The sequence below is a fragment of the Equus asinus genome, chromosome 21, assembly GCF_041296235.1.
Source record: "Equus asinus isolate D_3611 breed Donkey chromosome 21, EquAss-T2T_v2, whole genome shotgun sequence".
Lineage (NCBI taxonomy): Eukaryota > Metazoa > Chordata > Mammalia > Perissodactyla > Equidae > Equus > Equus asinus.
In genome coordinates this window covers 51,621,748-51,644,830 of record NC_091810.1, presented here as the reverse complement: position 1 = coordinate 51,644,830, position 23,083 = coordinate 51,621,748, and the positions used below count along the sequence as shown (strand labels likewise).

The following is a 23,083-nucleotide window of genomic DNA, read 5'->3' as shown; positions in this document are numbered from 1 at the left end:
TGCCCCTTTGATTCCATACACTCCGTTGCCTGGACCCTTTGCTGCTCCTCGTGATCTCTCTTAAGGTCTGCATCTGCCTTCTGTCAGCTCCTCTGCTGCTGAGTGCTTGAGTCCTACAGTCCAATTTCTCGTACCTGCAGGCTGATTTCTTTCCTTCTTGTGATCTGCTAAGATTTTCCTCCAACACGTGATTTCCTCAAGACCCTGCCTGACTTCATTCTACCTTGGCCTGAATTTCTGGCCTCCTTGAGCCCCCACTTTGTGCCATCTGATCCGTGTCCCAGTGGTGATCCCAGGATCCCTGCAGATGGCGTCTGGGAGAGAGGATGCAGGGTGTGGCAGGCTGCCAAGAGCCATGAATCGCCATACAGAGATGTCAGAGCAGAGGAGGGACAGTTGGTTCTGGAGTCCTGAGGAACTCTGCCCCTGGTCCCCCAACCCCTGACTGCCCCAGTGACCCTCTGGTTCAGCCTGGACCAGGACTAGAGAAGTGAATATTACTGCCACCTTAGAGAGACCTCAGAGATCAGGCCCCAAGCCAGATGGGGGAAGTGAGGCATAGAGAGACCCAAGACCAGACCCCAGTCTTCTGGGGCATGTGACCTGGCACTTGAAGCACAGGGGGGACCAGACTGACAGGAAGGCAAACGCCTTGCCCCCTCCCATCCTTTCCATCGGCCACAGGGCCACAGGATGGACCACCCTCCTTGGGGGAGCTGGGACCAGCGTTTATGCAACTGCGGGGAGGCCACAGCCTGGCTGGCAGTGCCACCCGCTCAGCACCAGTGCTGACTCAGCAGAGCTCCTCAGCATGTACACACTCAGACATGCACACAAACAGACACAGACATGCACGCATACAGAGGTGAACACCCACGTGCATATGCATAGGCACACACATACACAGGTATACACACACTCATAGACATACCCACAGACACAAATACACAGGCACACTTGTGGACATATGCACACACAAACACACAGGGACACAAAGAAATACATACACATTCCACCCAGCCAAGACAGGTGGGAGGCTGCTGAGTGATGAGAACCCTCACCCCGCAGCTGAGTCTGGGTCCCTCCACCCTATCCACCCTGGCACTCACACCCACAGCTGCTGACTTGAGCCCCTGAACGACAGCCCACACGCGGTCAGCACAGCCACAGATAGCAGGTAAATGGCCCCAGAGTGGCAACATGGCCATGGCTGGGACAGAGACACATTCTAAGTGGAGTTGAGCCCTAATAGGTAGGATCAAACAGCCCCAGCCAGAGCTCATCAGACAGAACAGCCCCGCTCTGGCCCCGCCAGCACCCCCAGCCCACCCTCTCTCAGTCCACAAGGAGGACTGGTGGGTGGGGGCTGCAGAGTGTCTTGGGGGGATGTGTGGGATGCTCCCTTCCACTTCCAAGCCAAGCCAACTGGGCTAGTAGCTCCCAGGAACTAGGGGAACCTGCCAGGAGGCTATGTGTGGGGGAGCACTGGGGACACCTTAGGACCATCCTGGAAACTGGAGGAGAGGAGGCATTCTTGAGAGAGCAGGACACATATCCCCTGGGATCCAGAACATATATGAACTTGGAGGCAAGGCCACTTCTTGCCTGGAGATGAGTGAGAACAGGTGCAATCCCTGCCTGCAGGACTCCGGCCCTGGAGGGGCGTCCCCAGAAAGAAAATACTGAGACCACCCAGGCCTATGTGGCCCCTGGAGACTTTTGAAGGAGAGCTCAGCTGTTCCTGGGCTTGGTGTCTAGGAGCAAGGTGGCTGGAACAGGCAGGAGCTGGAGGCTGCCCACAGGGGTACTGGCCACATCAGGTGGCCCCTGCCGTGACTGGGGTCAAAAGGGAGCCTGCTCTCCTCTGTGAGGGTCCTCAGCCACCAATTGGCCAGGGAGGCTATCCAGAGTTCAGCAAGGTCACACATGCACATCGAGACACCCCCACTAGCTGAGGCTGCCACAGTGAGGCCACAGGTGCCTCAGTTTCTGCCCCATCAGCCGGCCAGACTATGCACAATGAAAGGGCAGATCACGGCCCCTCCCCTACCCCTGAACCAGCTCTGGGGCTGGAGTGGACTGCATTCAGATAAGGAAAGGAACCCAAAAGCCTCAAAATCCGCCCGAGCTGTTGCTGAGAGTGTTTTTAAAAATGACCTGGAATCCAACTACTTCTCACCATCTCCGCTGGGCCAAGAGTGCACCTGCTTCTCTCTCCTGGACGCTCCTAATGGGTCTCCCTGCTTCTGCTGGTGCCCCCGATTCTGTTCGCCACACAGCAGCCACAGTGATGCTGATAAGACATCTCCCCAGAGTAAAGCCCTTCCCAGCCCCCGGGCCCTCCATCACCTCTCTGACTCACATCCGGTCACCTCCCCATCGCACTCTGTGCCTCCATCTCAGAGCCTTTGTGCCCTCTGCCAGAAAGTCTTCCCTCAGATGCCTGCATGGCTCCCTGGAGCAGATGCTGAAGCACCCCACACAAGTGTTCCAGTCTGCCTTTGGGGCCCTGCCCCATACCGTGAATGGGAGTTGGTGGATAAATAATCTGGTTTCCTCATCCCTTGGTGGGACAACTCCACCATCTCCTAGAGGTCCCAGCGGGCTGAGCCCCATTGCCGACAGTTCCATCTGGTCCCATGCACCCTGTAGAGACTTCCTTCCCTTCCCAGCTGCTCTCCCATGCTCCCTGGGTCACCTCCCAGGGAGAATCTTTGTGTTCAGGTCCTTGTCAAAGCTCCGCTTCTGAGGCAGCCCAGCCTAAGGCAGTCCATCTCGTGTCTCTTTTTTGTTTTTCTTTTCTTTAACAATAACTCCCCATTCTCCCCTCTCCCCAGCCCCTAGCAACCACCATTCCACTTTCTGTTTCTATGAATTTAACTACTCTATGTATCTCATTTAGGTCCTTCTGTATCTGGCTTATTTCACTTAGCATAATATGCTCAAAGTGCATCCATGTTGTAGCATGTGTCAGAATTTCCTTCCTCTTTCAAGCTGAATAATAGTCCATTGTATGGATCTACCACATTTTGTTTCTCTGTTCATCTGTTGATGGGCACTAGGGGTGTTTCCACCTTTTGGCTATTGTCAATAATGCTGCCGTGAATGTGGATGTATCTCCAGGGACCCCAGCCTCTCTGCAGGGCATTGCTCTTTCTCTCCATCAAAGCCCTGTGCTTCACCTCCTCCGGGAAGCCTCCCCTCACTCTCCTCACTGGGGTCCAAGGGGAGGGGGGGGCCCTGGCCCCAGAGCAAGGTGTGGGATGGGGCAGGGGTTTGCAGAGGGTATGCATTGCCTCCTGTCACTGCAGGGTCTGCACACTTGCCTTCTGCTGAGGAGCCTGGGGCTGAGGAAGCCACTGGTGTACTCCAGGTGCTTCCCCACTATGACATTTACCTCTGGCCTAGAGCCACACTGCAGGCAGAGTACCTCGATTTCCCCATCTGAGTCAGGCAGGGGTCTAAGGCCTCCTCAGTTCTGACAGGCTGGGGACAAAGTTAGCTCCTACCCTGCCACCCATTCCCAGTATGACTCAGGTGAGGCCCTTTTCTGCTCCGGGCCTCAGTTTCCCCACTTGTGACATGGGTGGTTCTGGGCCAATGTCCCATGGTTCCCTCATTGCCAGTCGTGGAGTGAGACAGCTCAGACAGTGTTCTCAGGCTCCCAGTGGCATCTCTGTGTTTGAGGCCACAGCATGGCTGCCGTCTCCAGAAGGCGGGGAGGGGGGGCCCAGGCCTCTTTTAGCTCAGTCTTGCTCCTACCCTGGTGGGCAGGCTCAGAGGGTCTGGCACACCACATGGGGCAGTTTTGATGGGGTGAGCAGCGTTTCAAAATGACACCCCTGGTTTTCTCCACGGCTCACCATGTGTGGCCCATAGATTTTACAGAAGTCAACCAAAGGACCACAGAGAGGAAAGAAGGAAGGAGGGAGGGAGAGATGGAAGGAGAAAAGAAAAGAAGGATGGAAGGAAGAGAGGGAGGAGGGCGGGAGGGAGGAAGGAAGAAGGAAAGAAGGAAAGAAGCCATTTATTAATGAGGCCCATGGGGTGAGGACAGAGACGCAGTCACAGGTAAGAGCAGCCTGCGAGGGGCGCGAGAGGACAGCCATGTGGACAGGCCTGCAGGGCTGAGCAGAGAGAGCTTGTGCAGGAGTCTTGATGAGCTCCCTCCTTCCCACAACTCCAGGCTGCTGGTGTCAGCATCAGGAATGGGAGACGAGCTGTCCCCAGCGTGGCCTCCCTGAAAGCAAGGGCGATTGCAGGTTACAGTGGAGGGGGTCGCGCAAGGCAGCAGGAGGTCAACTGAGAACTGGAGCTGGTGGAGATGGGGAGGTGGCAGCAAGGGATTTGGATGACAGAGGCACGATGAGGACAACAGGGCTGAGATCAGCAGAGGTGGCAAAGGTGGCAGCAGGTTTGGAAGGGAGTAGGGGGTCTCACCTGGGGTGAGAGGTTCAGCTGGCCATGATGTGCTTCACGAATGCTGGAAAGAAGGGGAGAGTGGGTGGCAAGGGTTCAGCCCTGGGAAGCCAAGGGTGGGAGCCTAGGGTCCCAATGCCCCTCCAGCAGATCCCCTGCCCTGCTCAGTCCACCTTCATAGTTGATGCAGCCATTGGTGTCCTCTTGCCCAGCCATCAGTTTCTCCACTTCGTCTTCTGTCAGCCTCTCACCTGGTGGGGGTGGGAGGACGAGTCAGCACCCCCCAGAGGTGCAAAGGGTGGGAGACCCACTGAGCCTCCCAGATGGTGAGTCTGCCTCTCCAGGATCCCCACACCTCATGTTGGCACAGCCATCTGTGCTCACAAGGCCTTGACCACCACCCCTATTTCTGAGACCAGGAGAAACAATGATAAGTCAAAAAGGGTGGGGCAGGGGGTGTAGGCCTGGTGCTGCCTCCGAGCCTGGGCTCTGTCCATTACAGTGCCATCTTGGTGTTCAAGTCACCAGCGCATCTTGTCCTCTGTCCTTGATAGGCTAATGGGGGTAGAACTGGGAACCTTGGGGGATGACTGTAGAGAGGACCAAGAGACAGCACCACTATTCCCCAGACAAGTCTGGCACTTTCCTGCCTCTATGCTTTTCTTTTCTTTTCTTTTCTTTTTGAGGAAGATTAGCCCTGAGCTAACATCTGCTGCCAGTCCTCCTCTTTTTGGGGAGGAAGACTGGCTCTGAGCTAACATCCACGCCCATCTTCCTCTACTTTATACGTGGGACACCTGCCACAGCATGGCTTGCCAAGCAGCGCCATGTCTCACCCAGGATCCCAACCGGCGAACCTTGGGCCACCGAAGCAGCACATGCAAACTTAACCGCTGCTGCCACTAGGCCGGCCCCCATGCCTCTGTGCTTTTGCATGTGCTATGCTGGTTCCCCACTGTAATGCCAACTGCAGTTTCTCCCCTGTCTCATAACCCCCAGCCACACATGCATACACATAACCCCAGAGGCCAGCACAATCTGAGTACACAGTAGGTGCTCAATAAATGTTGGTGGCAGGAAAAAGTCTCTTTGACAAGACACAGCTGTTCGATAACATTTGCTGTAAGAAAAAGTCCCTTGGAGAAGGGGCGTGCCTGCCAGCCAGGCACCTGATAGTGGGGATCAGGATGCCCAAGAGGCAGGCACGTGACCTACTCGGCCACTCAGATGATGTGGTCCTGATCTTGAGGCAATGAACGCCAGGACTGAATTGATCCTCCTGGATGTACCACTTTGCCCCACCCTGTCCCCAGAGCTGTGCCCATCCCCCTTTGGTTCTGTGAGCTGCACCACCTAAATTTCTAAATTCCCCACATTTCTATCGCCTGCCACAGAGGCACCTTGACGGTGTCACTCTCTATTTCACAGATGAGACACAGGCCCAGCAGGCAACCACGTGGTTTCTCCCAGGATGCCGGTGGGAAGGAGGAGTAGGGGTGGGAGGAAGCTGCCCTCACCCAGCGTGGCCAGCACGTGGCGGAGCTCAGCGCCCATGACGGTGCCGTTGCCCTCCTTGTCGAAGACCCGGAGCCCCTCCACAAAGTCCTCATAGGTGCCCGTGTCCTTGTTCTTGGAAATGTGCTGGAGCATGGGCAGGAACGTGTCAAAGTCCATCATCTTGGTGTTAAGCTCTGTGGAGAGAGGTCCTGAGTCCCACTGCTGAGGGGCAGGATGGGCACACCCTTCCCCTGTGCCTTATAATGGGGAGCTATTGCTCTCACATGGTTTCCAAAGCACTCTATACCAGTTTGCCATTTACAAAGCACTCCACCATCACAAGGCACTTTACAGTCAACCAAGAAATGCATTGTTTCCATCATCCTTTGCTGTTCACGAGGAGAGTTTGCTGCAGTGGCACCACAATTCTCCTTTTGGGAAACAGTCCTCCCAGTGTCATTTTCTTATGGACTCCACCCTCTCCCTGCTACCTGTGACTGGTCAGGAGCAGCTGGGCTAATCAGAGATCCTCCCTGGGACTTTTGAACTATGGCGAGGGCTTGGGTCTTGCTCCACCTTGGGGCAAAGCAAGCAACCCTCTCTGGCAGGGTGATGAGGGAAGCTGGCCCTCACCCACAGAGAGATGCCGAGGAGGGGCAGGGGGAGCATGTGGGAGGCAGAAGCCAGGAGGCCCTAGCTCGCCCTCACACCAGCCACTGAAGCTAGTTTGCACTGTCATCAGTGCCCCACGACCAGGAGGCCTGATGAATTGGCATGGGACCAGATGATACAGTGAACCATCACTGGTAGTCACCTGGTCAGCATCATCTGAGACTGGCCTCAGTGTCCTCATCCAGACAATGGCAGGATGTCAGGACAGTGCACAGCAGGGAGCTTCCATGTTGTCCTACTACAGATGGCGGCCTACCCCTAGTGGTCTTCCGGGGACCAGCACTAATGGCAAGGTCTCAGGCTGGGTGTACCAACCTTCCTGCTTCGGCTTCCCCAAGACGCGGAGCACCTCGGCCTGCGTGGGGTTCTGGCCCAGTGCCCGCAGGACATCCCCACACTGCCCATACGTGATCTTCATCTCACACTTGGGCGTGCGGTCGAACAGCATGAAGGCTTCCTTGAACTCTGCCGGGAGAGGGTGTGAGCTGTGGACGCTCCCAGAGTCAGCCGGCCCCCCTCACCCCACACTGCTGGGGACTCGGACTGGGGACCCCGGGCCCAACCCTACAGCCCCAGGGCTTAAGGCCTCCCCACTCACCTTCAATCTGCTCCGGTGTAAACTCGATCTGAAAGGAGACCCCAAAGATCCTGAGTGCCTCACTAAGAGGGTGGGGCCAGGCCTCCTCCTGGTCACTCCTTGGCCAGCCCAGGCCTCATCCTCTCAGCTGTCCCAACCTGCCCCTATCCCAGCATCCCAGCTTCCACCACCCAGGACCTCCTGCTGTTCACCTTGACACCCTCCTGCCTCCTCACCCCTCCCCACCTGCCCAGCCTGCAGGCCTTGGGTCTGTGTGCACCCAGATCCTGATACCTGGTAAGCAACAGCTGGGGAAGTGGTGAGGAGGGAAGCCTGGTACCCTGAGTCCCCAGCCCAGGAGGGGACCTTACCTGATGACCCTGGTACTGGATAGATGTGCCTCAAGTCACAAGATCTGACCAGACTGGCTTTGCCACCACCACCAGGCCTGGGGCCCAGTGGGCGGGACTGTCCACATGTGTGAGACAGGAGGCTTCATCTCACCAGGGTGGTCGGGGCCAGGACAGGAGGAGCAGGGTGAGGGTGCAGGCCGGGCAGGGTCTATCAGCGTGAGAGCATATCCACAGGAAGGGGTGTGTGTGTGCATGTGTGTGTGTGTATACATGTGCATTCACACGTGTGTGTGCATGCATTTACACAACTGCCCCTCACAGAGCCCTCGAAGCGGAGCACTGTCACTCACACGGCCCTGCCTACACCTAGGTGTTACCCACCCCGGTCCTGCAGCACAGCATGAGGCCAGAGGTGCTGTTGAGTGTTTGCTGAGGCCTCAACAGGGCCACCTGAGGTCAGGAGGCCTCTTGGGACCCGGTTTCCCCCTCCTCACCCGATACCAGGTCTATTTTTATCACTGCAGTCACTTGCTCCAAGGTCAAGGTCGCATGAGGGAAAGAGCTTGGGGGAGGGGGCGTGACTGGCACACCTCCCACTGCTGTGTCCTCAGAGCCCCACCAACTCCATAGTGCACACCAGCACAGAGGGAGACCTGCCCTGCCACCCTCCGTGGTTGTCCCCCTGGCTCTCTGGTTCAGTCCAGTGTGGGGAAGAACCAGTTGTCAATCCTGGCCCCCTGAGAGCTCTCTCTCCACCAGGAAGCCTGCTGAGATTAGGTTCCCTGGGCTCCCGCCTCCTGCCCTTCACCAGCCAGCCCAAGGGGGAGAAGCATGGGGACATATGAGGGGCCTCACTATTCCCTTTTCTCAGAGGGGAGACTGTGCCAACCTCAGATCCAGTGAGACTGGACAATGCCACCACAGGCCCAGGGATGTGGGCCCTTACCAGGGAGCCTGTGACACAAGCCCGGGGCCTGGGGGTGGTCAGGGGTCAGGGAGCCAACTCCAGGGAGCACTCGCTACGAATGATTCCCAGCAGCCTGCTAGGAGGGCTTATTGTCCCATTTCACAGCTGAGGAAACCAAGCCTCAGAACAGGGAAGGGCATGGAGCAGAGTTGGGATTTGAGCCTGTGTCTTGAGGGGCAAGCGAGGTGCCTCCCGGAAGGGCTCCGGAACAGAAGGTGGATCTATGCAGATGGGTTGCAGGTCTGGCTGGGCATGCGGGAACCATGAGGAGCTGGGAGGGCTCCTGGGCCGCTGAGCCAGCAGCCAGGGCAGCAGTGGCCGGTGGCCAGCCAAGAACAGGAACAGGCAGGACGCAGGGTGCGTGCTGCTATGTGGATGCCACAGGTGGGAGTCACGGCTCGTCCTCCAAGTTTAGACTCTGAGAAAGACTTCCAAGCCAGGGAAGGGCTCCTGGGGCTGCGGTCACAGCTCCGAGACCAACTTCCTGCATGACCTACCTAGCCTGTGCCTCAATTTCCCCACCTAGAAGCTGAGACCCTACCAGCTTTGGGGCAAGGTATCTTTGCAGGGAGGAGTGTGATCCAGGCTGGCAGGGGTCTCACTTCCCCTTACCCGGGACCTTGTCCACCCTGGGGAACTAGGCATGGACTTAAGACCCAACAGCTGGACAAGGAATATCCCTGCCTGACTGCAGGTGTCAGGGGACAGGTGGCTGCAGGATCCCCCAAGGATGTGAGGTCCAGAGAGAAAGGCAAGAGAGAATCAGTTTCCAAAACCAAAAAGACATTCTCTTCAGCAGCACTGGGGGAGTCCTGCCTGATGTCTGACCACCATCCCTCTTGCTGCAGCCCTCCTGATGCCTGAAGCCCCTAGGGCTCATCTGACCTCTGAAAGGAAGCTTCCAGCTTCAATCCAGCACTCACTTTCTGGAGGCTGGCCTGCTACTGGATAGGTCCACTCTGGAATCCACTTACCTGCCGGGTCTTTCCTGCCAAAACCCAGCTCCCACACCCACCTTGATCTTGGAAGCATCAAACTCCGCCTCCTTGGAGCGCTCGGGCTCAGGTGCAGGTGCAGGTGCCGGGGCCGGTGCAGGAGCTGGAGCCGCCTTGGAGGCTGCCTTGGCATCATCCTTCTTGGGCTCTGGCTTTTTGGGGGCCATGGAGGCTGTAAGCACAGAGGGGGACGTGGAGAGAAGGAAGCAGAGAGCAGGGTAGGTGAGCCTCTGGGGCCTGGCCTTTATCCTGCCTGGACCCCTCCTGACCCCAGCCCCACCCCCGCAGTGCACAATAGGGACAGGGCCATAAAAGGACATTGGCTAGGCTCAGGGGCTATTTTGGGGCCTGGAGAGGGCATTGTTTAGGCTCAGGAATGGGTGGGGGAGAGGGAGGGCTCTCCATTCCTCCCAATCACCTGTTGGGAAGAGGGAGGGGGAGGGGAGGACAGAGGCCGCTGCTCAACACACACACACCCCCTCAAATGCACACACACATACGTACAGGGGCCCTGCTGCCCCTTAGCAGGTCAATAAACTGAACAGGTGCAGAAGGTCGCACCAAGTGTGTGTCGTGTGCTGTGCTGGAGGCAGAAGGACTGGGATTACCTACACGCACCTCTCGAGTTAAACTTCCCATCTGTGCATCGAATTCCCACGTGCCTGAGTCTGTGTATCTACATGTGTGTGTGCTGGGGGGAATCCATGTGTGTCCGTGTATGTTGTCTCTGTGTGTCTGGGTGTTGGTATGTGTGTGTGTGTGTCTGTGTTTCCATGGTGGGAGGGCCTGTGTGTCTACGTGTGTTGTCTGGGTGTCTTCATGTCGGGGGAGTCCATGTGTGCTGTGCCTGTTGTCTCTGTGGAGGGTGGCCTGTCCTATCTCTGGGTGTTAGCTCTGTGGGTCTGTGTCTGGATGTTCACACGTGTGCACATGTGTGTGTCTATGTGAATGTGTCTGTGAGTGTTGTTTCTGTGTGTTTGTGTCTGGCTGTTTAGAAGTGTCTGTGTGTGAGTGTCTGGTCCTGGCTCACAGGCAGCTGCAGCCCAGCCATGGGTCCAAGGGTCTCTGGGAACATGCTAAGGGGCAGTGGAAGGGAGCCGCTCCCTCAAGGACAGTCACTCAACTCAGTTCAACAGCCAGACAGCCCTACAGCCTCCATGAGCACCTTTCTGGTGTTCAGACAGGTTTCACCCTCAGTTCCTATTGCCCCCTCCCATAGCTACCCATGACCCACTTTCCCCACAAACCTCAGGGCCTGCTCCCTGCCAGACCCTCATTCACACTGTACCCTCTGCCCGGAGGGCTCCAGCTCCTCCTCTACCGGGCTCATTCAGGGCTCAGGCCCATGGCCCCCTCTTCCAGAATGCTGTTCCCACCGCCCCGTGTTTCCCTCTGTCGACCCTTTTGGTGGGGGGCCCTGAGGGGTCTGCCTCTCTGAGGGACCTCAGGGGGGTAGGTGAGGTGTGCCTCCTCCCTCTCAGTTCAGGGTGCTCATCCCTAGTTCCTTCCCTCGTGCCCACCCTAGAGTGCTCAGCCCTCAGCACACAGTAGTGACAGAGTGCAGCGTGGCCCGGCCTCCATTTGGGGCGGTGGGGGGAGGTGGGAGAGCTGAGGTGGCGTGAGCCCCTTCCAGGCACAGAACTCTGAGAGTGGGGACATCTTGCAAACACATTGGGCACCGTTCCTTGCCCAGCATCTGTGCCTGCGGGTGGGAAGGAGGTGTTCCTTGTTATTTTTAAATGCCTGGAGCCTTTGATAGAAACTTCAGAGGCAATGCCCCACCCCACTGCCAGGCCCCGGGGGATTTCCCGAGTGTGGAGAGAGGCTGGAGGCTGAGGGGAGGAATCACAGGGGCCTGTACCTGGGTACCCCCACCACCTGCCTGCTGGACCCAGCTCTCTCTCCTCCTGTCACTCAGCCTCATGGTGAGGGGGACAGCAGTCCAGGAATGGGCCAGGCCCCGTCCCAGCTGGAACACAGGACATTCCTCTTCTCATCTGGAGGGCAGAACACCCCACATCTGGAAATTTGACAACATCCGGTGCTGGGAGGGAGGCAAGTTTTTCACTTTTCTTCCAGATGTTTGGCAAGAGTATTGAGAAAGAAAGAGCTTGGGGGAGGGTCCACAGAGATGAGCCATAACACCACAAGAGGAGCAGACAGCCAGAGGGGACATACAGAGAGGGACCTCTGGGGGGCCCCATTGCCCAGGCCTGCTGACCCTCAAGGACAACTGACTCTAGATGTCCCACGGGGACTCCAACCACCCACAGGCCCAGCCAAGAAGATACTTCCAATTCCTTTTCATCCATCGTGGGGGAAACCGAGGCCCAGGGCAGAGCACATACACAGGGTCACCCAGACTCCACAGCTCGTTTCTTTCATCCACCCACAACTACTGTCCCTCAGAAACTATCCAACAGCAGCTTGAACAGTGGTAGGTGAGTGACATGGGCCTCCTGGGCCTCAGTGCCATGACACGAGGTGGGCAGGCTCATGCAACCAGCCAGAGCCACACAGCACCACCTTCCTCTGCCTGTTGGGGGTATGGGTAGGGTTAGTGGTGTCTTGGTCCTCTTCCTTTATCTGCTGGGCAGATGTAGTCCTGCAGAGGGGACAGCGTGCACAGAGCCATCTCCACTCCCTCCCCAGGGCTCAAATGGAGGCTGGGGCAGGGCCTCTGACTGTTTGAGCTCTGGCTCCTGGGAGCAACAGTGCCCCAGGGAGCACCCCACAGGACCACTCTCAACCTATAACTAATGCCCAGTCCCCAGCAGGGACTGCAGAGACCAGCCAGAGGAGCCCCAGGGCCAGGCCCCTTGACTGCCAGCAGGCCAGGAGGAAAGCGGCGGGGTGGGCAAGGGGGCAGGCAGGTGAACGGAGGAGGGGGCGTTGGGAGAGGGAAGGGCAGGCAGTGGGCAGCAAGGACAGGCCACACAAGGCTTGGCACTCACCTTTCTCTCCTAGATCCCAGCCCAAGCTCTGTGCTCTTCAGGAAGGAGAGCCCAGCAGGCAAGATCCTGTGGCAGGGCCTGGGGGACCTAGAGAACCTGGGGGCAGGGGTGGGGGTCTGGAGCCACCCCCTTGGCTCCCCCAGCTCCAGTGTCTGAGTCGTGACGCAATCTGATGCAGACTCACACGTCCCACATTCCAGAGCCGTCTGGTAGGGGGCAGTCACCTTACCTCCCCCTGCCCCCAGCCAATGGGAATGCTGTGGGCCCTGACTCCTCAGGGGCCCGTGGATACAGGCAGGAGAGTCCGGGCCACACTGGCCTCCTTCTAGGTTCTTTCCAGACTGCCGTGCCTTTGCACAGGCTGTTTCCTCCCCCTGGTACCCTTGTCTGGGACCCTGGCCATAGCTTGCTCCTTGTCACCCCCTGGTCTCAGTGAGATGTCACCTCCTCTAAGAAGCCTCCTCAGACTACCCCGGACCTGCTCCCTCTGCCCTGTCTCTCCCCCTGACTCCTCATCCCTGCATACCCTAAAAGGAGCTTGTTTCTTTGTTCTCTTGCCTCTTATGTGGATCCCCCCCCCACCCATGAGCATCAGCATAGGAGGAATTTTTGTTCTTCCAGAGCTGTATATCCCTAGAGTCTAGAACAGACCCCAGTACACAGTAGGCACTCCATAAATATTGGATGAGCAAATGTCCCAAACATCTCAATGTGCCCGCCTCTCACAGGGGGCAGGGACCCCTTGCAAACCCCATCCCTGGAGTGGGGCGAGGGGAAACTGGGGAGGGGGGCATTCGCTGACTGACTGACAGGAGTTCTGGTGACAGCAGGGGGCATCCTGGGACAGCAATGCAGCCAGCAGCTGCCCCTAAGCCCACCTGCTGACACCTCACCCCAGGCCTGCCCTTCATGACGCTCTGCATCCAGTGCTGAGACTCCTCTCAACAGCCTGAAGAGGTGGGGGGTAACCCCATGGTAGAGGCAGTGACCGGCCCATGATGACCAGCCAGCAGGGGGCGTAGAAGGGATAAGAACCAGCCTTTGGGATCCTGAACCCAAACCCCAGATCCCAGGATCCCAACCTAGACCCCAGACTCCAGACCTGGAACCTGGAACCCCAAACCCAGACCCCAGACTCAGGTCTCAGGATCTGAATCCCAAACTTAGAACCTGGAACCTAGAACCGAGGACCAGACCCCATTCTGGGAACCCAGACTCCAAACCCCAGGATGCCAAACCCAGATCTTAAACCCCGACTCCAGGCCCGGGACCCAAAACGGTAAACCCAGACTCTAGGTCCGCAAACCCAAACCCAGACCCCAGACCCAGGACCCAGGACAGGGGCTGCTGGTTTTCCAGACTGGCGCTGCCTGCTGCCCTGTGTAGACAAGGGTGGGGCAGGGGAGGGTAAACTTTTGGCAAACAGCAAGCGTGAGTGCTTGGCAGACCTTCCTGGTAGTGTTCAGAGGGGCATGAAGAATGTCCCTCATCCTGTCAGAGCCAATTTGGGGAGCTCAGAATATGGTGGCCACGTGGAGGGAGTGGTGGAGGGTGAGGGGAGGGAGGAACGGGTAAGGACTGGCTGTCTCTTGGGCCCAGAAGCCAGAAGCAGCAAAGGAGGGTCGGGCTCCCCACGTGCCCTTGTCCCCCCGGCCGCAGGCTCCACAGGCCGCCCTGGCCCGCCCCGGCCCGCCCCTCCTGGCCCACGGCCTCTGGGCTGGGACACAGGCCCACACTTCCCGGAGGAGTCGAGAACGCGGCCTGGGCCAGACCCAGAGCCTTAGAAGTAGGTCAAATGTTGCTGTGCAGCAGGTCCTGGGGACCCCGTCTGGGCGTGGGCAGGCCCAGGGGCTGAAGCTCACCTACCAGGGTACACGTGCATATCCACATAGATGTGAACCCACCACTGCAGGCTGGGTGCCTGTAAATATAGACCCCCAGGCAGGGCCTCTAGTCCTTGCCCAGCTGCACAGATTGGGGGACTGAGGCCCTAAGAGAGGCAGGAGCTGCCCAGCAACTCTGGCTAGAGGTGGCACGAGGCAGCCACGAGGACTCGGAGAAGAGGAATTTCTGCACCATCCCACATCCCTGGAGCCCTGAGTGGAAGTCTGACTCCAAGGAGGACTTCCCAGCAGGGCTGCTCTGCCACCAACAGGATGTGGCCTGCTTCCCGGAGGCACAGCCCCAGGTCTTGAAGGATGGGAAAGAGTAGCCAAGGAGGAGGCAGGAGACTCTATGCTCTTGTGACCCAGGCTTGTCCTGGCTCCTCTTGGCCTCAGTTTCCCCATCTGTGCAATGGCCATGTGTGGGACCAGAAGATAGTCACTGTCCCTGAGTCCCAGCCTGTCCTTGCCACCCCCACGCCACACACAGACAACTCTGTCCTCGGCAGGCCAAACACAACCCTCAGGCCCCTCCCTCTGCCCACTGTGCTGACGGGGACCAGATGCTCCAACCTTGTGGTTCTGGGGGTGGGGGTGGCAGGGCCCAGCGGGCTGGCAGGCAAGCCTTAGGTTTGGCCCAGGGACCTATAATCAGCTCCTGCCCCTCTGATCCCGGCCCAGGACTGACGCTTGGGGCTGTGGTGTCCTGGCCAGCTGTGGCCACGGCCGCTATATTTGGGAGTCCAAATGAGCATGAGGGAGGGGTAGGCAGGCGGATCCTCCAGGGACCAGTGCCTCATGGGGGACAGGATGGGGGATGTTGTTGGCCAAGCTTGGTCCATTATGGAAGGAGGGCATAGTCTTAACTTCAGGGGCCCAGTCTGAGGGGTATGCTCTGCTCTCAGGGGCCTGGCCTGGGGGTCATCAGCCCTGCTTTCAGTGGCTGGTCCACGGAGGTAGGTTGGAAATATGAGTGCACGAGAAAGAGAACGGGGGCTGACGAGGGTGAATGGGAGTGGGAAAAAAGCTCTTGAGGGGTAAGGTTTAGGGTAGAGGGGTCTGAGATGGGAGGGGTGGGAGGAGGGATGCCAATGTGCTGGGCAACAGAATGGAGAAAACAAGGCCTGAGGCTGAGGTCAGAGGGAGTGGAGTGAGGTGCAGCCCCAGCCCTGGCTTCCCAGTTCTGCCTACTGGTCCAGCTTCCGGAGGGGGCCCAGCCCCTCCCCCCAGTGTGGCCTGTGGCCTCCCTGAACTGCCCTGGACATTCTCCACCACTGGGCCAAACCCTGTACTCTCCCACCAGCAGTTTCCCAAAGAGCAAATATTTATTGTCCTTGGAAGAAAAAAAAAGAATCCCCTTTTAGGATCGGGGTCTGGGAGCTGCTATTGAGGCCTGCAGGGACTCAGCAGCGGCCCAAGATGACCAGAAACCCCACCTAGACAGGCTGAGGGTGGAGGAAGGAGAATGTGACGTGAGCTGGCTTCAGAGGAGAGGGGCCATGGCTGCCCCAGGCCACTGGGCAGGGGCTCTGCCCATGCCTCCATTTCCCCGAGACTTCTGCAGATAGGTCTGGTGATGTACAGACACTGTAACCATGGCTTGAGGTACAAATGTGTGTGTGACCGTGTAGACGTGTACCGTCTACGTATGCTTACGTGCATCTCCGCGGGCACGAGGATGGGAACACACGTGTGATCATCTGGGCATCTGTCGTCTCATGCGCTCACGTGTCACACAAGGCTGTGACCACACATGTGTGTGAGCACGCCTGGGTGCTCCTGGCTCTGTGTGCGTGTCCATCTGTGAGCCTGTTCATCCGTTGGCATGGGGCGGGGTAGGGGCATGTGGACACAACCTCTGTTGAATGGCCAATTCAGTCAAAAATGCAAGTAAATTTAGCAGGGGAAAAAAAACCCCGTCAGTCAGATGAGGAGTCTGAATTGGGTGGTTGTTTGACTGGATGGACCAACTGTCTCAGGCAAACAGTTCACACTGGCTGGGAGGAGGGACTGGCTCCGTTGGGCCATCATAGAGAAACTGGAGACCGGGGACCCCAGACTGTGGCAGAAAAGAGTCACAGGGACTGAGACAGAGATGAGGACAGACTCAGAAACAGGGCAGGGAAGGTTGTTGAGGTGGGTCAGAGACAAAGGGAGCGCCCAGGGCAGGATGTAGCTTCCAGAGCCTACCAACAGCAGACGTGTGCTCACGCACAGCCCTCTCGCCCAGCCTCAGCTGGGAGCCAAGTACAAGGCAGACTCATCCTCACATCTCCCCCTCAAACAGTCTGAAGTGGACAGGAATGGGTACTAGACTGCAATGCAGGAAGAGAGGATGAGCACGGGCAGCTGTGACAGAGGGGACAGTGACAGGAATGAAGGCAGTGCAGGTGACAGGGAAAGCAGTGGTGGAGGTGAGGCAGGAGGGTGACAAGGAGATGACAGTGGTGATGACAGCAGAAGAGGCAGTTGTGGCTGGGAAGGCCTTCCTCCCTGTCCGCTTGCTGATCCCACCTAGCTGTAGTGCACCACCAGATCCAGGGCTGTCCCCACTCCATCCCACCCAGCACAGCTGTGTCCTTGCCTCCAGTGTCCACACAAACACCTTCTGTGGCCCAGGGTGTGGAACTGCGTTAAAAATGGCCTAAGCCCCCAGCCAGGAATAGTTAGGGTCAGTTCCATACCTGCCCGTGTGGGTATTTATATATTATTTATATAGCCCGCCCACCGGGTGTGGTCATGTCTAAAATACACACACACACACACACACACACACACTCGGAGGATACACCACTCAAGCTAACCCACCCCTGCTGTGTGTCTGTGTGTCTGTCTGGAGATACCCACTGGTCCCAGGACACTCCCCATGCCACTTGGTCCCTTTCCGTCAACACTGAGGTCAACAGGAATCACACTGAAGTATGTATGTGCACACATGCACACACTCACTGGGGAACCTCAGCCCACAGGTGCTTGGACCAAGAGCAGTCACACTCCTATGCACACACCTTTAAAAACAAACCCTTATGCTATATAGATGGCTTTGCACAAATGTGCATACACATGTTTGCACACACATGCTCTTTGAATACATATGTACGTGCATTCAAATGCCTTTGCATACACATACACACACACACAACACATCCACGAGTGTATAGCTATAGAAAGGGCTCTGGGTGGGAATTAGGAGCACTGGGAAGGAGGAGAGAAGCTGAAGGCAAGAGAAATCACGGAGCCGTAGCAGATCTGTCTGGTGAGGTCCAGGTGGCAGTGTGAGCGCATGTGTGTATGTGACTGTGAACATGTGCGTCCAGGTGTTTGGGATCTTTCGATTGCCTCCTCCCCCAACTCCCTGGAGGGCCATCCCACCCCTGCCTTGTTCACAGAGGAGAAACAGAGGCCAGAGCAGAGCAGCTGGGCCTGGGGAGGTCGGCGTCCCCAGGTTCAGGGCCTGCAAGCCTTAGCATCTGTGTTGTTCTTGGCACGCTCAGGCCAGATAAGGACTGGGGTCAGAGCTCGGCTCTCGTGGGAAAGGACTCTCTGGAAGGCTTCCGACCCATTCCTTTCCCAGATCTTGGACCCCAGAGCAGGCAGGAGGGCAAAAGGGAAAGCGGGATGACTGGCAGACAGGCAAGTCCCAATCAGGGGCCCTTGAGGGCTGAGAGGAGAGCACTGCAGATTCAGAGACTCAAGGTACCTGGGAATGTGGAGTGGCCCTCAAACCAGGCCAAGGACCCCCAAGTGCAAGGCTTGGAGCAAGTGGAGAGGGGCGAGGCCAGGCATCCAGCTCCCTACAGCATCTGGACTTGAGACCCTCTGCTCCAGAGAGGCTCATGAGGTTCTGGAGCCAGGGCTAATGGCCAGGGACTCTGTGTCCAAGAAGTCTGCAGCCCGGGTGGATGCAGAGGCTGTTTGCGGGAGACAGTCGGAATGTTAGGGGGACACCAAAGCATCATGCCCCATCCAAAGCAGATCATGGGCGCCCGTCCTGGGATCAGTTGTCAGGGCCAGCAGGGCACCCAGTTCTGGCCCCGCCACTGACTCTGGAGCCTCTTCCCCTCTGGAGACCTCAGTCTTCACACCTGTACAGTGGGGCAGGCTCTTGGCTCAGCTCAGCAGGCACACAGTCACCCCAGTATGTCAGTTTGAGGCATCCTTGGACCTGAGTCTCCTCCTTCCCCGCTGCTACACCAACCTTTGCCCCCTGCCCAGGTCTCAGTGCCCTGCAGAAGGCTGGAGCTCCTTTGCTGGAGCTTGAGCTTAGAGTTGAGTCAACAGGAGAAACAATGGGCTGGAATTCTGTGTGAACACAGGGCTCATCCGAGGCTACAGATAAGTGAAGAGGGACTGGGGGATTCCTGCGCCCCTGGGGAGATTGGCCTGATAGCAAGCCCCACTGCTCTGAAGAGGGGCCCTGCCTTCAGGGGTCAGGTCTGAGGGGACAAGTAGGAGCCTCTCTGATGGGGGCAGCAGGTCCCTCCCCCAGCCCAGCCTCACCTGGCATGCTTATGGCCCCTGCCTGGCCCATAATCATTGTAGACACAGGCTGGGGTCAGGAACCACGAAGAGGAGCCATTCATTGCGGCTGCCAAGAGCCCTCGCCACCTCTGATACCCCCTTGCCTGACCTTGGGGTCCAGAGAGAGGGCATGCTCCTCTTCCCACCGCCATTGCTGCACTGAGGACAGTGGCCGCAGGGACGGCTGGGGTGGCCTGGGCTGGAGCACTGGGGTGGGCCCTCCCTCCCAGCAGCCCTAGGCCTCCCAGGCTTCAGTCTCCCATCTAGGAGCTGGCTCCAGTCCCTCCAGCTTGACCCTTGGGCTGCTCCCTGATTTGCTAAGAACTTTCCATCAGATGGGTTCAATCTCATAAGGCTCCCTGGAGGAGAACTTTCTAACAATCTTTGACAGGGAATGTCCAGAGGCCAGAGGAGGGTCCTTCTGAGATCCTGAGATTCCCCCCTTCCTCACGGGGAAACTGAGGCTCAGAAGAGGAGGGCCCATCCCATAGCCACTGAGATAGGGCAAGAGGGAACAGGGTGTTTGAAGTCTAAAACTCCAGCCAGTAACTCTTCCACTCCCGCAGAGATGCAGGACAAGATGACATTTTTTTCTACCATGGAGGAGTCAGCAGGACCACAGAGATGACTGTGAGTCTCCAGGGGCTCACAGACTCTTAGGATAGAGGCAAGAATCAGGAGTCCAAGGTCTCACTCTCCTGAGGGGTGGTGGGCAGATCCAGGAAGACCTTGAAGAGGAGGGGACATTTGAAGGGCATATGAGAGCTGCCAAGCCAAGAAGGGGAGGGCAAGTCAGACAGCAAGAAGCAGGGGCAGAGGTGCAATGTCACTGAGGGTTCAGGCAAGGGGAAGCGGGGGTGGGCAGGGACGTGGCTGAAGCAGAAGCGGGGCCTCCAGGTCTCCACGCCCAGCCCAGTACACAGTAAGTGCTCAAGCGTTTGAGGAATGATCCAGGGGGCCACAGGAAGGCATTTGAGCAAAGGAGTGGCCCATCAGGGCTGAGCTTCCAGAACATTTCTTTCTCTCCTCTTTCTGCTAGGTCATCACTTCCTTGCCCCCTCCACCTCCGAATAGCCCTCTGTGGTTATGCTAGAATCAGAAAATTGATGTGGGGCACTGAGTTGGAGGGGCAGGGGTGGCCACCCTTCCATCTGGGACCCAGCTCTGCTCTGGGCCAGGAATGGTTTCCAGAGCCGGCTGTGGGGCAGAGGGCATTGCTGGTGGGGACAAGATATGCTGGATGGCCCAGAGGTCAGTGCTCCTGTTCTCTGCCTCTGCACCCCTACACCAGCTCAGGAAGGCAGGGAAGGAAACGGGTGCAGTAGGGGTCGGGGAGGCTGAAACCACTGGTCTCCCTACGGAGAGCATGACTGAGTCTGCAGCCTTCGGGACCTCTGCTTTCCACCTGGGATATCAGCCTTGAGCTTTTCACTCACTCCTGAGGAGGGAGAGGGGGCCTCAGAGATGCAGCGGTGACCCAGCCTCAGCCAGTGCCCCTCCAGCTCTGGGGAAGTCTCTGAGCTATGCAAAGCCACTCTCCTGTTATCCTTGGAACCTCCTCCAAGGTGGCAATCCACCTGTCCCAGGTCGCAGCCCTTCAGCCTCTTCCACTGTTGATGGGAACCTCAGAGGGCCCTGGGTGTTGGGAAGGCCTTGGTACTTGGTCTGGATGAGCTGGGTGACCTCTGGCACACCGCTGCCCCTCTCTGGATGTCGCTCTCCCACACACAGTTTTATAAACTTCCCCAAAGTGCTTCCCCTTTCTGGCCAGTTCAGCCAACGTCCATGGTGCCTCTGGGCCAGGCTCTGTGCCGCATGCTGGATAGCCAGGCGGACACAGCCCTGATCCCAGCCCGAGATGTTCCCAGTGTCATGGCCAGCTCATTGCTTCACCCAGCTAGTATCCCCTGAGGCATTTAGAATGAGAGGAAACTGAGGCCCAGAGAGATAGCCCGGCTGTCCTCAAAAGGCCCAGCCTGACCAAGGACCACCCACATAGAGGGTCCGTCCACCAAGCAGGGCCCAGTGTCCAGACCCAGGGGACCCCCACCCAAGGTCTCCCCACCACAGCCCCCTGCCAGGACCCAGTCTCTGAGCTAACCCCCTTCCCACTGCCTCCTCCTTCCTGGCCCCTCGTCCCTTCAAACCGCAGGGCCCAGCCGGCCTCTGGAACGCGTGCCCAGGACCTTGGTGATATTTTGAGTTTAAGAAAACTTTGCAGTCGGCAGGAGCTCTTAAAGGTTATAAATAGCAGCAGCGGGAGCCCATGCCGGGAGAGGCGGAAACACGTGTCAAACACGCCTGGGAGGGGGGTATTCCGAAGCACAGACCCCCCTCCCCCCACTAGGTACCCACCAGGCTTCAGGGGATTTTACAACCCCGGGAGCGGGAAGTCACACCCCACCCGGAAGGCGTCTGGGAAAGGAGACTCTGTTCTTGCCCCCAACCAGGGTCTGCGAGCATTTGGCCAGGGCATGTGGGGGCACTGCTGAAAGGGGCCTGGGGTGGGAGGTCTTACTCCTACCCTCTCCCTTCCGCCACCTAGGTCTCTGCTCAGCTGGCCAGCATGGGAACCCCAGGGCTGAGAAGAGTCTTGGAGCACGTCTACTCTAACCCTAGTCAGTGGCTGGGGAAACAAGTCCAGGCTGATGAAGGTATTATTCCAAGGTCACACAGGAGCGGGGTAGGAATTCAGACCCCCAGGCCACGGTTCTTTCTACCAAGTGCTGCTGCCGCCTCCCTTCCATTTCAAGGAACCACAGGACAATACCTTACTGCACCCGATTAAAGCACAGTTGGAGGACTGCAGACAGCAGGAAGGGTCCCCTGACATGAATCATGCCAGTCCTCACCTGGGGATGAGCAGGCTGCAGAGCCTCATTCCTCCACCACCCATCCAATCCCCATGTTTCCACTTCTGATGGAGACCCTCCGTGGAAGAGATGAAGACGTGAGCACTGGAGAGGACGAGGGACTCCCTCCACCCCAGCGGGCTGCGCACCCACGCCCACCCTGCCAGGGTGTGGATGTGGACAACCCAGAACCAGGTGTGGGGTCTCCACAAGGAAATCTGCTCTGGTTTGGGCCACTGCAGTCTCAAACGTGCCTTGAAGGCCATGTGATTTGAGGACATGCTCTCAGGAGCCTGGTCTGAAGGAACATAGCCATGAAGGCCCCACTGCTTTTCCCATCTGCTCTGAAACATGCATGAGCAGGATCTGTTACTGCAACACAAAGATTAGGAAACTGAGGAGTGTCTGAGGCTTCCACCACCATCCCTAGTCCTGCCTCATGCATGCCCCACCTGCTGCCCATGGCCCCCAGCAGGTCTGGGGGCGGCAGCCAGGCCTGGCATCCAGGCGCTCCGAACCTCAGGGAGCCCCAAAGGGTTTATGGGGCTCCCAATGAATGGGCCTGTTGAGCTCAGAGGGGGCCGGGCCCGAGTAAACATGACTGGGTCTGAGCTGCCATTCTCCCCCTGCCTCCTTCCCCAGGACCCAGGACCAAAATATGACTTCCTGTCCCTGGAGCTGAGGGCCAGAATCGCCCCTCAGAGCCCTGGGCTGGGGCCCACTGGAGGAGCACAGCCTGGCCTGCACAGACGGCCCCTGAGGCTGGAGGAGAGAGAGGACCTCAAGTTTCAGATTCATAGGTCTGCATCCAAGACCCGAGCGCCTGGGCAGTTTATGAAGCCCCTTCCAGCCTTGAACTGCCCATCTGTTAATGACAGATTTGCACACTGAGGGCACAAGCAAGGAGGGGACCCATAGGTGAGGGCAGAACAGGCACTGGACCTCAGTCTCCTGCTTCCCTGGCCAGTGAGGATGGAACAGTGGGAAAAGCAGGGGTGTGTGTGTGTGGGTTCAGAGGAGGGAGAAGCTCTGTAGGGGGAGGGCCAGGGCAGCGGGAACTCGACAGGGGGCAAAGGAGCTCTTCCCCGATGGCCACAGCTGTCCCCTGACCTGTAAAGCTGAAATCTGGCCCCGACTGGCTCTGGTCACAGAATGGCCATGCACCCTGGGATAGCCCCTTGGAGCTGCACACTTGGCAATCACCCAGCTCTAGGGGCAGGAGCCTTGTAAGTGCTGGTTGTCATGGTCTCACTGTCTACTCTCTAGGCCTCATTTTCTCCACCTGGAGGCCAGGTGTTGACAAGCTCCCTGTCTCCCTTTCCAGCTTGTGAACTAGAAAGTACTTTGGAAACTGTAAAGTGTGGTACCCTTCCCAGGAGCCTGGAAGACCTGG

At 57.9% G+C, this 23,083-nt stretch overlaps 1 protein-coding gene and 1 long non-coding RNA gene across 2 annotated transcripts; both read right to left on the bottom strand.

Annotated features, from left to right (window-relative positions):
- Positions 1-4,011: 4,011 nt before the first annotated feature.
- On the bottom strand, positions 4,012-9,900 carry MYL3 (myosin light chain 3). The gene is made up of 7 exons (XM_014828847.3): positions 9,501-9,900; positions 7,187-7,214; positions 6,904-7,053; positions 5,937-6,110; positions 4,593-4,670; positions 4,441-4,483; positions 4,012-4,240 (listed from the first exon to the last, which is right to left on the bottom strand). The coding sequence occupies exons 1-6, from the start codon at positions 9,798-9,800 to the stop codon at positions 4,455-4,457; spliced, it is 759 nt and encodes a 252-aa protein (XP_014684333.2). The 5' UTR covers positions 9,801-9,900; the 3' UTR covers positions 4,012-4,240; positions 4,441-4,454.
- A 1,487-nt stretch (positions 9,901-11,387) lies between these two features.
- On the bottom strand, positions 11,388-18,145 carry LOC139041393 (uncharacterized). The gene is made up of 3 exons (XR_011496459.1): positions 18,018-18,145; positions 12,435-12,530; positions 11,388-11,524 (listed from the first exon to the last, which is right to left on the bottom strand). It is a non-coding gene; the product is annotated as an uncharacterized lncRNA (long non-coding RNA).
- Positions 18,146-23,083: the final 4,938 nt, after the last annotated feature.

Bases quoted from the DNA above. Each gene is read 5' to 3' on its own strand.
- MYL3 (XM_014828847.3), bottom strand. From the start codon at position 9,800: ATGTCCTTTTATGGCCCTGTCCCTATTGTGCACTGCGGGGGTGGGGCT. The intron at 6,111-6,903 runs GTTGGTACACCC...CTCTCTCCACAG, and splicing joins GGGGAAGCCGAAGCAGGAAG to AGCTTAACACCAAGATGATG. The intron at 4,484-4,592 runs GTGGACTGAGCA...CCTTCTTTCCAG, and splicing joins TGGCTGCATCAACTATGAAG to CATTCGTGAAGCACATCATG.